The sequence below is a fragment of the Blennius ocellaris genome, assembly GCF_963422515.1.
Source record: "Blennius ocellaris genome assembly, chromosome: 14".
NCBI classification, from domain to species: Eukaryota; Metazoa; Chordata; class Actinopteri; order Blenniiformes; family Blenniidae; genus Blennius; species Blennius ocellaris.
The window spans coordinates 23,684,929-23,698,735 of record NC_137663.1 but is presented as its reverse complement, the minus strand read 5'-3'; the positions used below and the strand labels follow the sequence as shown (position 1 = coordinate 23,698,735).

The following is a 13,807-nucleotide window of genomic DNA, read 5'->3' as shown; positions in this document are numbered from 1 at the left end:
CGATCGCCTCGTCTTTCTTGTTTGCTGTGATGTTCAACTGGACTCCATCGTTTGAGGCTTTTAAAGTCAAGGTCACTGTGACCTTGAGTAGTTTTATCAATATGACAGCTCTGAAGGAATTCCTTCAACTTTCAGAAATATCATGAACTGGTCATATTTCAATTGTCCAAAATCCCTGTAACCACGTCTGTCCATCACACCCTTATATTTCCAAAACATTTTCTGAAAATTAAGTAGATTAAATTTTGCCACCCAAACGTCGCTGTGACTCCACGTGTCTGTGAAGATAACATCCCTAAAAATACAGTCAGGAAACCATCAATTATCACCAGTCTAATATATTGAATGAATCTCGACAGGACATACATTTATTGATCTGACAAGACAAAAATGAATTATTGCATTCGTTTTTATGCAGAACTTGAATCCTAAAACATTCAATCACACAGACGGACACAAAGCCGGGCAGCTGCAGCTCCTTGTGGGACAGCGAGACGTCCTCCAAGTCACATGATGTGGCGTTTGTGTCCAAATGGCTTTGGACGAGGCACTGAATCCGAAATGACTCGAGGGGATTGAATTGCATAAATGTGTGGGTGAATGTGACCAAACCTGAAGCCAATTTGAAGTCGTACGTTCCAGTTCCCAGACCGACGGTGAAGCCGCCGTGATGAGGGGAGAGAGACATGAGTACGTCCATTTGACCTGATTCAGTTGTTTTGATGGTTTGGCGAGTCGGATTGGAGCCTCTTGTGGGCCAGTTTAGGTCCACGGGCCCGATGTTTAACACCCCTGCTTTAAAGCCTCCGTTTTCTATGATTTTTCAGTTCTCACATGAGAGAACATTGTCTTCAGTGGCAATGTTTGGGGAACACACTGTATTTTTATTGCATCTTAATGATGTACGAGTGGGAAATCACCCCCTGTGTCATACCACAGATGCTTCTGTGTAATTGAAGTATACGTTACAATCAATCGTGTTGTTTCGCAACTTCTTTACACCTCACACGTTCCTGTGGTTTTGCCAACGCTCGCACAAAAAAGTAGCTCCCGTCTACCTGAATGTCACTTTAAAGTCCCTCTTTCGATGAAAGATTTCCTCCCCACAGTCTTGTGCAGATGAGCAATTGTTGTCGTGGAATATCAAGTGCTGATTTACTGTATAATAGATTCAGAGATGATGCCTCCTGCTGTCCCGCCACCTGTTCTGTCAGCCGAGAGCCGTGTCGCAGCGCACGCACGTCCACGGCTCGTTTCCAGGCGCACGCCGCTTCAAAACACAAGCGCACCCCTTTTAACCACGACACAGAGCGGCTCGATTGTTGCACAAACGGCCAACCACTGTATGAGGCCCGAGCTGCTTGTGTTCTTCTCAGCGATCCGATGTTAGAAGTCTGTCCCTGTAGCTACACTAACAGTGGTTAAAAATGCCATGCTCTGCCCCTCGGTGAAAAATGAAGCCATTAGGGAGGAGAGAGAGGAGGAGGCCCGGGCCCAGTGAAACCCTTCCTTCCTCTACTCCTCTACGATCTCCACCATCCTTATAAGAGCAATTCATTTTGATCAAATCTTTCCACGCACTTCAGTTCTACCCAATTTTGGTCGTCGTATCACGACGGAAGGACCTCGAAACCAAAATCTCGCAGAATTTAAAGACATTGCAGTGAACGTGCTGCATCATAAATACATTTGAAAACAAATCCGGATTATTTTCTGTTATATGTTTCATTCAGTAAAGAAAAGAAAATTGATAAGTAAATACATTTTCAGACATTTTTATCCTCTAAAATACAAAGTAAAAAGTTTTTGAGATTCTACATTTCAAAATAAGGTCCACGGGTGAAAAAAATATAGAAAAAAACCCATCTGATCTTATTCATTTATCCATCTTCTATCTACACAGCTTTTTCCAATCTGGACCGGGTGCCGATTCATCAAGGAGCAAATACAGAGAGATGGACATAGTCGCTAATATTGAAATTTACTTCTGTAGTCAAATTAGGACCCTTTTTATGTTGCAACGCTTCAAGTGAAAACGCATTGTTTTTGCAAAGAAACGACACAGACACAACGTTGAAAACGAAGTCGTTGGCATGTCAGACCGTGAGTTGGTGCAGTTTGTTTGAAATGAAACCACACACATGCAGAACACAATAAACATGAACAATGATGAGACATTGGAACAGACAGACAATGAAGTTGGACTTTTATTACGGTGACTGTCAACTATAAAGCTCTCAGCTCCCAGGAGAATACGGACTGGGCGCCATCATTGTTATTATCAATCTACTCCTCGTCCTCTCATCTCGAAAACAACAAGAAAATCATGAAAAACTCAAAAAGTTGAACTGTCTTCATTAAATTTTGAATCCAGACAATTATAGCAAATTGTATCGCTTCAGGTTTTTTTTTCTGTAGTTCTGTAGCTTTTTATTAAGATCTGAGAATTCCTCAGGAACTTTTCCCGTTACTTTTTCCCGCTCTCGTCTCGTCCGCGTCGTGTGTAAAGTCCACAACCTTTTTACAGTCTGCAGCTTCTCTTTGCCTCGGCGGTGGAGACGGCTCTCCTCGTCACCTGCCTGCAGGCGCCGCCGGGCCGTTGACTCACGAAGCAGAAGTTGCCTGCAGCTCCGTCCCCCGGCCGCACATGTCCGCGTGTACTCCGGATCCCGATCGTGTGTGTGTGCGTGTGTGCGTGTGTGTGTGTCTGTGAGGCGAGCTGCTCAGCCCAGGCAGAAACGCCGCAGCCTGTCCAGAGACATTAGCATCAAACCGTGCACCTTTTCCGGCTCACTGTGGGCGCAGGCACTCTGTGGTACAGACAAAATTGTGAAATGTGTACGTGTGGAAAGATTTGCCGGCAGCTTTGTGCTTGTCAAACCAGAGTCTGGGGAGGACTCCATGCAGCTCTGCGCAGTGAAAATAAAAAGATACCACGGTGTGCGTTCTGTGGTCGATCACTCACTGTGCAGTAACAAATTGGCGACAAACTCCGGACGAATGAAGCCTCTTAAAGAGATCTGACATTAAATCTTTACTATGAAGTGAGAATATGTAAGACTGCCAGACTCCACTGCCCTGCTGGCACTTTGTCTCCTCTCTAACCTTCAGTCTCTCCATCATCTGTGTCTGTGCAGACTCCTGTAACCATGTACGATGCGGCGAGGATGCCATCTCCTAAGGACGGCGCGAACGGTGTGGCCCAGCCCGTGGTTCCCGGAGCCGGAGCGGGAACGGCCGCCGGGGCGGGAATGCCGACGCCAACCGCAGCGCTGCAGGCGAAATCGGAAGAGGGCCAGGCCGGTACGGAGGAGGAGGAGGAGGAGGGGGAGGAGGAGGAGCCCAAAGCGGAGCCCGTCCTGGTGAAGAAGCCACACAGAGAGATTCTGGACCACGAGAGGAAGAGGAGGGTGGAGCTGAAATGTATGGAGCTGCAGGAGATGATGGAGGAGCAGGGGTAAGTAGATCTTTGGCACAGGAGTCCAAGTCAGTCATACCTTTACTAAAAGCAATAAATGTTGATTTAGGATCCATTTATGACTGCGCCAAGATTCGGCTTTGGAACGGTGTGTAAGACTCTCAATCTGTTTTATGTACGTCGTTTCCCTTTAGCTGGAATATATTTAAGGCCTGTATCCAGTGTGCCACCCCACAGAAAAGTTTGAACACTGAGACTGAAATTAGGATTACAAGGATTATATTATAGGATTATAAATATTTATATATGAAATAGGAACAAAGTGTATCTTTATGCTATTATCCTGTTGCCACTCACAGAATGTGGCATGCATGCCCCTCATAACCACACCTACAAACATTTGAAAACATCCAGAAAGCAGATAAATGCAGCTTTAAAGACTTTCTAAGTACGACTGTCCAGTCACATAAAGATTGTGACACATTGATAACCTGAACTTAAACACAGTCATATTGGAGAACTGCCAGATATAAAAAAAAATATGAATTATTGTGATTATTATGAGGGTCAGAAACATTCACTCTTTTCACATTTTTGGCAATTCTGCAGCCCGTTAAAATCAAGTTATTTTAAACCCTGTTGTTGTCAAGTGAACAGGGAAAACTGAACGAAGAACTTTTTGAAAACGCTCCGACTCTGTGTGGAGGCATTAAAAGCAACTCAGGTTTCACAGTATAACACCACTTGGTGTATTCTGAGAAAATTTAATAAAGGCAAAGGTCTTTTCTCTATTTTTAACTTGTTGTGACTCAGTGTATGAGACTTTTCTTTCAGACCAGCTCAAAATATGTCAACAATCAAGTGTTTAACAATCTGATTTCTAAATCCGGTACCATCGATCGCTTCATTTTGTGATATGATTCCAACATTTTCTATCATGTAGAATATATTTAGACATGAATTTATTATACACTTGGTAAAACCTGCATACTAATACATACTCGAATAAAACTAGAATATTTAATACATCATAATTATAAAGGTTGCAAAGAAATTCTGATAACCTCAAACTTAATGAATGTACTTTTATAACAGAATATTTTAAGCAGTAAAAACCTAAATCCTATATGCAAGCATGTCACGTATTCACTTATACAAATCGGTATCTCAATTTATTTGAACATGATTCAAGGAATGCTCCATCTAATTGACTGAGTTCCACATATAAGATGAAAACACAGCTTTTTATTTGGTCTGGGGCCTCTGTCAACTCAAATCATTTTAATGGACAGATTACAAAAAAAGAGAAAGTGAGTTTTGAGGAACATTTTATAGTCATTGACAAAATAAATAATCATAAATGTGTATTTTTTCCACATTTTAGTTGAAATCTCAAACATTTCATTGTCAAGCGATTTACTCAACAAAGAGAGTGAAATGTAAAAATGCATTTATTATAATTTTTTTTCCCCAATGAGAGACGCCTCAAATGCTTTGGCTCCTCATATCTTGCGTCATTTCTTTCTCCTGGTTCTGTTTCAGTCTCGTCTCTCCCATAGGAACGTTTCGGTGCCACAGCCAGCTGCTGTTCTGTGCACTGCACTCCCAACACCAGTAACTGAAGATAGACAAACATGTGGCGGATAAAAGCCACATATTTCCCCCAGGAGCTGCTAGATAAAACCCCAATTTAATAGAGGGGGAATATCGCCCCAACTTTGGCCAGGTGGGCACTAATATACTTCCAGTTCAGTGATAGAGACGCTCAAAATATGCCAAAGTAGCCAATTATTAGTTATGGCCGGTTTGTGTGGCCAGAAAAAGTAATTTAGGACAACTTGTCTTCTCACAGTGAATTCACACTGGGAATGAATGCTGCACAATGTGGGTTTTATTGATGAAGTTGCACAATTAAAAAAATAGAGGTGTTCAGGTACAATAGAGTGCTATTTTGCCCGTTTTTGCCACATTGATCAATTCATTTCATATACAAATGTAGAGAAGAAGTCAGCAACACATATATATCAGACAGGGGTGTGAGTCGACTGGACCGGTAAAATGGTGCCATAATAACCTTGAAATACGTGATGAAAATGGCGATATGTTCGTATTCGTTTCAATCGCAGTAGAACATGTCAGAAATGCAACAATACATACACTGCATATAAATAGGATCGATGATTAAACACAAGTGGAGGGCAGCTTGCGTCGACAGCTGGATCGACTGAAATAGAAGTGGAGCAGTTCACACAGATGAAACATTTAAAAAAAAAAAAAGAATAAAGAAGAAGTGTTGCATCTGAATTTAATAGGTGTTTAAATATGATGCCAGCAGCAACTGCTGTAAAAATAAGCCAAGAGAAAAAGTTAATCTAAGAGATGTTATTATCTGGATGAATACTAAAACACCTCATTATAACCTGTTGGTCTGATCGTATTACCTGCTGTCAAATATTCCCAATTTGCCTCGAAAACAAACCGCTTTGCTATCACGAGAAGTTTCTTTTAAAATTTAAGTGCAATTTGAACTCTCATCATCAATCAATGAATCATCATCATCAATCTCATCTCAGCCCTTCATCGCAGCTGCATTCTGATTTCTTTTGTTTTTCCAAGTCCTTATCCTGACTGCTGCATCTGAATCGCTGATATATGACAGCAGTATTAAAGCTCTGCAATGCAAAGTGATCAGTTTGAGTTTTCAGAATCATAATCATTCATTTGTCTCTCCCACACGGCTCCTCAATGGATGACAGGCTTTGTTCTCCACATTCTCAGTAATTGTTAAAAAAAAAGATTTTTTTTTAAAAACAGAAAACAATAAAACATTTTCATTCCATCACTGAATGAGTAGATGTCACTGTAAAATACCAACAAAACTTAAAAATAATAATAATAATAGACTGTGCACTTCAGTGAGGAAGCAGGTTGACGGGTTCACAGTCACATGCAAACATCATGATGTGCACACATACGTGTGGAATTTGATCTATGAACTAGACTCACCTCTGACGGACAAAATATAATATTGATTTAGCATGTTTACCTCCTTGAATGTGGAATATCGAGCAAGAGTTCGTGGTCTGAGGCCCCGATCATCATCACACTAGCAACGAGTCGATTTATCGCTTTTTAAAAAAAAATCACAATCACTTGGTTGCTTTTTGTAGGTGTCACCACTTACCCAAGTGTCCTATTTCCCAAATTGACTCAACTAAAAAACAACCAAGTCCCAGGAGAATGCGGACTGGGAGCCATGCCATTCTGGAGGAACAGTAATTATTCTAATTGTCAATCTAGAAAACTATTTACTATGACTGCGGTGTGCATGCACAGTAGCGGTGTTTCTGCCGCCTACAAGGAGATATAGCATCATCAGAAAGTTATGTTTTCCCCCATTTATACAGTTTTGAAGAAGTTGAAGGGTTTTCAAAAAGCTCCACCTTCAAAAAAGTTGCCTTTTCAGTGACTCCAAGCACCGTTGTCGTGTAAACGGACACCCAAAAATGCAACGCGTGTTGAGAACCGTGTCGGCTAAAAACTATTACAACGCTTCCACCAGCCAGCCAAAGCAGGTTTCTTGACTTATTACTGCTACAGCATCCCCTCTGAGCCATACATGGAAATGTGAACATTTAAATACATCGCAGTCCGTCTACAACTTTGCCTGCGTGATACGGGGGGAGATTTCTCAGAAGGAAACCAGCAAACACAGAGGAAGCATTTAGCTTGATAGACAAGGTTTGAGTTTGATTGAACAACAGGCACAGAACACCCCCGTCTATTCAAATACAGTAAAGCAGCTTGAGAAGGCAAACTGCACAGAGCTGAGTGAGGATGTCAAGTGTCATTACCTTTTCCACTGAAACCGCTGTTGTTTACCGTTTCCTCTCTATTCCGTCATTACGGAGCTGGTTGGAGTTGGAGCTTTGAACGCTTTGACAGCTATGTACCTGTAGGGGTGCCGAGTTCACAAGCTGCACCAGCGCATTGCTTTCAAAATCTGTTATCTGCCACAAGTCCTTGCCATCACAGCGTGAGAAGAGAGGTAGAAGAAAGAAAAGCTGTCGCTAAAGTGTGAAGGGAACATCGCGAGGTTTCGACTTGAAACAAGACTTCAGACATTCTTAGCGACGGCATATGGAAATTGCATCTGTAGGTGTGATCTGTCAAAACAACAATATTTTTGTTTTATTCTTCTATAACAAAAAAAAAATAAAGAAGTCTGACTCTCATGAGACTCGGTGAATTGAAATGCAGTCCAAACGTGGGAGGTTGCTCTGATCTTGAAAATATTTGTTTGCTGGCAAATGAAAAGGGTTCAGTAATAGGTGAAGGGTACCTCGGGGAGTATTTGGGCCGAATGCAGGGTTTTTCCTGCTTGGCCGGGTGCCCCAGTTTACATAATTGCCATCATTCACAATCAGCAGCCTGGCGAAGGATCCTGTCCTTGCCGCACTTCTACAGGTGGCGCAGATCCTTCCCATATATGTGCACCGGGGGATTTTACACCATCTAAACTGTCCTTGAGACAAATTTGTGAGTTCCTGAGTGAAAGAAATCATGCTGGGGAGCTTCGCTTTCACAAGTTTGTGGAAAATAACGTTTTCTTATAACTTTCCGAAGTGAAGAATCTGAATGATGATTTGTAAACCATTGAAAATGACTTTGTTTGAACAGATGGGAGCAACTAATCCTGGTAATCCCTACAGAAATGATCGTGAAATGTAGTTCAGCCGCAGTGATTCAGATTTTATTTCAAGCACGTGCAGAGGCACGGTCCTGTGCTTCACTATCCTACAAGTATTGGAGCTGGCAAATGTACTCAGATTTACTGTGATCAAGTCCACACCTGAACCCTTGTGCAGGAAAAAAAGCCCGGACAAAGCAGAAGCACTAATTCAATCACTTTCTTATTTTATATTCATGAGCATTACAGCAACTAAGTTTAGGGTTTAGTAGCTGGAGTTGATCAATATGCCTTCAGATACATTTGACCTCCTTATTGTTTTTCCAAAAACAACGAAATTTGGAGGAGTTGAGCTCACAGACTTCTCCCAATAGAGGATATTGTATCACAGCCGTCAATAATTGTGTAGGCAAAATGTGACTCACATAAAAGAAGAACGCTTTGGGAGGAACGTCACTGGTTTAGATCTCCCTGCTGGAGGGTCACCACTGCTGGACGCCTTCACACACCGTTCAGGCTGAGTAAGGAAAGACACCCGGTGTAAATCAAACATGATTTGTTGGAAGGAGCAGTAAAGTTACCTTTCTTTTTTTTTTTTTCCCCCCTCACCAACAGTTTCTCTCATAAGATGATTGATGGGGGACATGATGCAGTTCACCATCTGCTCTATCCTCACTGTTTTCTGCTTCACTTTCAGCCTGAACATCACATCCTACACAAACCTCACTTGTCTTACCCAAGCTCTGACTATATTGTCCGAAAAGCCGGTACTCATCCATCAAAAGTTTCCACGAGTGTCTGACAACAAATCTTGAGTCAGATTCTGTCCTCGATGGAGGAGATATTGAGAAACAATTGCTTTTGTGGCATTAGTACTCTTGAGCGACAGGGACTAAGATGATCAGACAACCTTTGTTTACAACTTTTGAGAAGAAGGCAATCGAAAATCAAATAAGTGAAGGATTTAATGATTAAAAAAATATAGATTTTGTCTGAGAAAATGCCCCTTGAGATCGAATAGGAATACAAAAATTGGAAATTGAGTTAAATGCTGCATAGAGACCTTGAACAATAAATAAGGAAATGTGTTCAGTATAATTCCCCCAGTGTCTCTGGATATATAATATTCTACTATTGGAGAGCCTGTTCATTTCATTTTCAACAAGAAGAATATACAAACTGTATATGAGATGAGCGGCAGAGTTGTGGGAAGTCAACATATGTCAAATATGTATGATGGCCAGTATCGATTGCTGTGTTTACATATTTACATATAACACTGGAGTTATTCTGAGTGCATCATTACGTAATGTCATCATGTGACGCTTCACGCACACCGTTTTAAGAAAAATGGGAGTGGCAAAGCATGAATGGTCAACCTATAAGACAAAAGAGTTCTCATACATGTCATACTCAATCATAGGGTGAGAAAGTTTCCTCAGTGTTCAATTTGTCCAGCTAAACATATGGTATCACGTCACAAAGAGCCAACATCACAGCTCTTTGCTGTTGTTCTGCCAACTTTTAGCTAAGCAGTTTATTTTTTTAATCTCGTACTCTTTGTGTCAAACAGCTGGAGGACAGACAGTTGGTCAAACTGACCCCGGCACTGACATTCTGAGCAGAAGAAACAATTGGTTCAAAAATATAAGTGCAAAGACCTGAAATCACTCCACCTTAGGTACAACAAGGTATTTTTACTGTGCTACATCCCACCTCCAACACTTGAACTCTGCAGCGCTCCTGTTCATCTCTGAATAACTGCTGTCAGAGGGGTCGCCATGGAGACAGCCAGACAAAGGGCACACACACTCTGATTCAATGTAGTTTTTCTCATTAACATGACATCCAGCACCAAGTTAGGAAGAGCCACGGTAACGGCCGAGAATGCAGTCGGAAAAAAAACCCCCACAATCTCTGGTGGATTTGCACACACACACACACACACACACACACACACACACACACACACACACACACACACACACACACACACTGCTGCTACTCGCAGGCAAACTCCCGCCTCGCCGAGACCGTAATTAACGACGAGCTCCGTGATCCCGTGTCGGTGTGGAAAAAAAAGTCACTTCCCCACTGACACCGCCTGACATTTTGCTCGCTTCACATTTGTCGTTTACAGAAAAAGCTGGTTAATCCGAGGGAATAGCCGATTCAAGTGAATCAAAGGCGATCTGATTTGAGTTTTCTTTTCGTTTTGGTTGTTTAAGTCGAGATACAAGAGGTGATGTGTGCGCTTGAATACCAGAATGTAAGACCCTTCCTTCTCGCCGATGGAGTGGGAGTGTTTTGATAAGGTGGGGCAGGATTAGAGGCCCCCTTTTTCCCTTTGGCTCATTTTTGTCCCTCTTTGCTTGAGTGTGACTGCTCTTGTCTGGCTGTGGAGCCTCATTAAGGCTGTGGGATAATGGCAGTGCTACAGCAGATTGATGTCACTGAACAGGAGCTGCTGGTAGACTCTGACCAAAAAAAAAAAAAGAGAGAGAGAGAGAGGGTGAGAGAGAGGGGCTTCACTGTTGCCATCTGTCAAGGTCCACTCATGTGCTGGCCTGGAGTGGATGTCGTTCGTGGTTTGAGAGCGATGTAAAAGAGCCATGATGTCTGGTGGAACAGTGCGGCGGCGGCGGCGGCCAGCAGCTTGGCTAATGATGACAGAATACGAGAGGAGCCCGACACATGTGCCGAGCGGCTCTGCTCGCTCATCCTCGTGCCCGGACTCGCTCGGCCAGAGTGTTAAAGCTCGGGACGGACTCAGCTCGCCTTGTTAAGCTGCACTAAGAGGAGGGGGGTGGGGGGTGGGGGCGGGGTGGTCATATTTGCCACCCCCGCCTCTCCCATTTTCAATGTGCCTCTCTCAGCAAGCGAGCACGTGTGCATGTGTGCAGGATTAAGGGGATAAAGTGGGGGATGAAACACGGGGGCAGCGAGCGAGCGCCGTGCCAGGCATTAGACACAATTAAAGATGGAGGCTGGAGTCTGTTTTCATTGTTGTGGATGGAAGCCAAGACCCTCAGCCGTGATGCCGTCTCCCGACTGTCGGTCCTGACTCGGGACATCGGGGAGGATCAGCCTGGGAGTGGGTGCCAGCCGTCGTCTCTAACCCTGCCAGTATGGGAGTCGACAACCCCCCCCCCCCACACACACACACACACACACTTTGCACTCTGCCCCCAGGCCGTAGTCTAGCCGTGCCCCTCTCCAGAGATAAGAGCTAGATAAATGGTGATGGCCTCACTGTGGGAGCCAATTAGACCGGTTCAGCGATTAAAGGAGTGTGTTCGTTCTGCCACCCGAGGCATTGTAGCACTTCCTCCCCCCCCCCCCCCCCCCCCACGTTCATTGGTGTATCGCGTGCTCCCCCACTGCAGGGAGCATAGCCATTTTATGTATATTAGATTGTCTAGGAGGGGGTGTTACATACATCAGACCGTTTATACATGACATCTGTGTGGAGGGGCATGAGGCATGATGTGTCAGAGGGGCTCTAAGAGGATACGGTGCATGAATGCAGCACTATCAACACAGTTTTATCGACCTCCCCTGCAAAAACATCTTCATAAATTGAATGTTTCAATATTCCTATCCAACTTTGGGCTTCTTACAACAAATCAGCAAACCAACGGATTCACATCTCAAGGGCAGCGCTGCCTTCAAGGGTCCGGGCTGTGTTTCAGGGGTGTTTTTCCTCGTTAATTAGGCCATAATGATTGTGCATATAGTTTGAGCTCCCGTGGTGTCTGACGCTTTTCTTTCTAGCGATTTAATGAGTTCTTTACACAGAGCCTTCACTCAAGCTCCACTGCAGGCAACTCAGGTCTGCCCTTAAACACACACCGGAGAAACAGACCCTTCAAAAATATGTAAAAACAATTAAATAAAAAATGAGCTACTTTTGCTTGTAACAAGTGTAACAAGTTTTTTTTTTCTTGAATTAAAATATTACACTTAGATTTTTCTAGCAGATGTTAAAATTCGCATAAACATTTTGAGAAGTGATTTCATAACCCTAACCCTCATGATAATTTAAAAGAAGCCAAAATAGCAATAATAAATGTCTTTATTTTCCACTCGCAGTTTTCCACTGGCCTTAAACATCCCTTGAAGCCAAAAAGTGACTGTGATATGTAATACTGCCTTAACAAGTTGTGCACAGTCCCATGTAAAGCAGTTCTTTTCCAGAGGACAAATTCACGGTGTCCTTGTCTGTTAGATTTAATTTTTCTCAAAGGCAAAACATTTTCATTTGAAGTAAATCCGCACAGTTTGCTGCAAGATACACAGACAACCAATCCGATTTACTCTCATAAATCCTCCAAGTTTATTGTTTGAAATACGATCATCGGGCTGTTAGCGGCTTAAATCATGATGCAAGAATGAAGAGGGAATGTTGCTTGGGAGGTATGATTGTTTGATATATTACAGTTTGCTGCAGAATTGTGAATCAGTTGTGACTTTTCATTTGGAGAAACTTAAAAAGAAATCCCCCCCTAGATACAGAACATATTTTGCAGAGAAATAACGAGTTGACCCTAAATACATTAAAAAAAAAGAAAAAAATGGTTGGCCAAATCTGGATTTTCAGTTGGCACCTGTGTTTACACATTTACACACACATGCAGGTTGGCTTCTCAGCCGGAACGTGAAGCTTTTGTTTGTCCACAGCAAAAACTGTGCCACCTCCTCTATGCATGCGCAGAACTGGTTGAGCACCACTATTCAGAGCCTTTTAAATAATAAGCACAAGATATTAGCCTTTGTGCTTCACCAAACACAAACAAAAGGTGTGTTGCACAATGATTTTCTGTTGTTTGTAAGTCAAGTACAGAGGTCTGGCCCGGTGCAGACGAGTAAGACCCAATGGGGCTAAATTTGCAAATTACGTGCAGGTAAGTGCCCACAATGGAATGGGTTTTCCAGGCACAGGAGAGAATTGAGACAGAAAGAGAAGAGGTTTATTACTGCCGCATCTCGGTGTTGCTTTAGTAACATCTGCAGTGACACTTTTTGAATTACAAGAGATGCACGTGGCCTGAACCTTATTAAGAGAGCTGTTCTCAGAGCCTTTGAGGGTTAAAGCACAGCGCTATCGCTGCTCTGATGGAGTTTTTTTTCTTGAGAGCCGAGGCCTGCGTCATAAGACGATAAGCTGCTATCCAAGAGGACTGAAAATTGGAGGAGAATGATCTTGGGAAGACTGACCCATTTTATACATTGTCACTGCAGGGCTCCAAAACCAATATATAAGGTCCGTACCAGACAAAAACACTTTCAAATCCTGTTGTTACAGCAGGTCTTAGAGAACATGAGCAATCACAAATGGCAGATTGCGCTGCTCCAGCCATTGATCTGCTTACACAAAGGTGGAGGTGAAAGGAGCAGCTATATAAAGTGCTGCCCTTTCTCTCTGGGCTATCTGGTTATCTGTTACCTAACTAGAAAATCTATGACTGTAGAACGAATCAATTGAAAATCCCCTCCACTCGAGATAAAAAACCATTCCACTGCAGATCTCGGCAGGCTGTTTTTATTCTGCCCCGTGGAACAGAAACGTGGGGGTGTTCGGGTTTCGGCTTAGCGCGTTCCCCTCCGCCGTTCAATCTTTTCAACTACACCAGCATCGCTTTCACTCAGCGCTCTCGGGCGCAGGATTGATGGCTGCAGACTTTCCAAGGTGTGCAGCA

The 13,807-nt window shown here is 43.1% G+C and overlaps 1 protein-coding gene across 1 annotated transcript in view; it reads left to right on the top strand.

The window, feature by feature from the left end:
- Positions 1 to 3,149: 3,149 nt before the first annotated feature.
- Positions 3,150 to 13,807, top strand: part of srrm3 (serine/arginine repetitive matrix 3) — a gene marked incomplete at its 5' end in the record, with an annotated part of 43,049 nt that continues 32,391 nt past the window's right edge. Inside the window, one exon of the mRNA XM_080509142.1 lies at positions 3,150 to 3,457. Within this exon, the coding sequence (XP_080365268.1) occupies positions 3,150 to 3,457 (308 nt within the window). The remainder of the gene's footprint in view (positions 3,458 to 13,807) is intronic.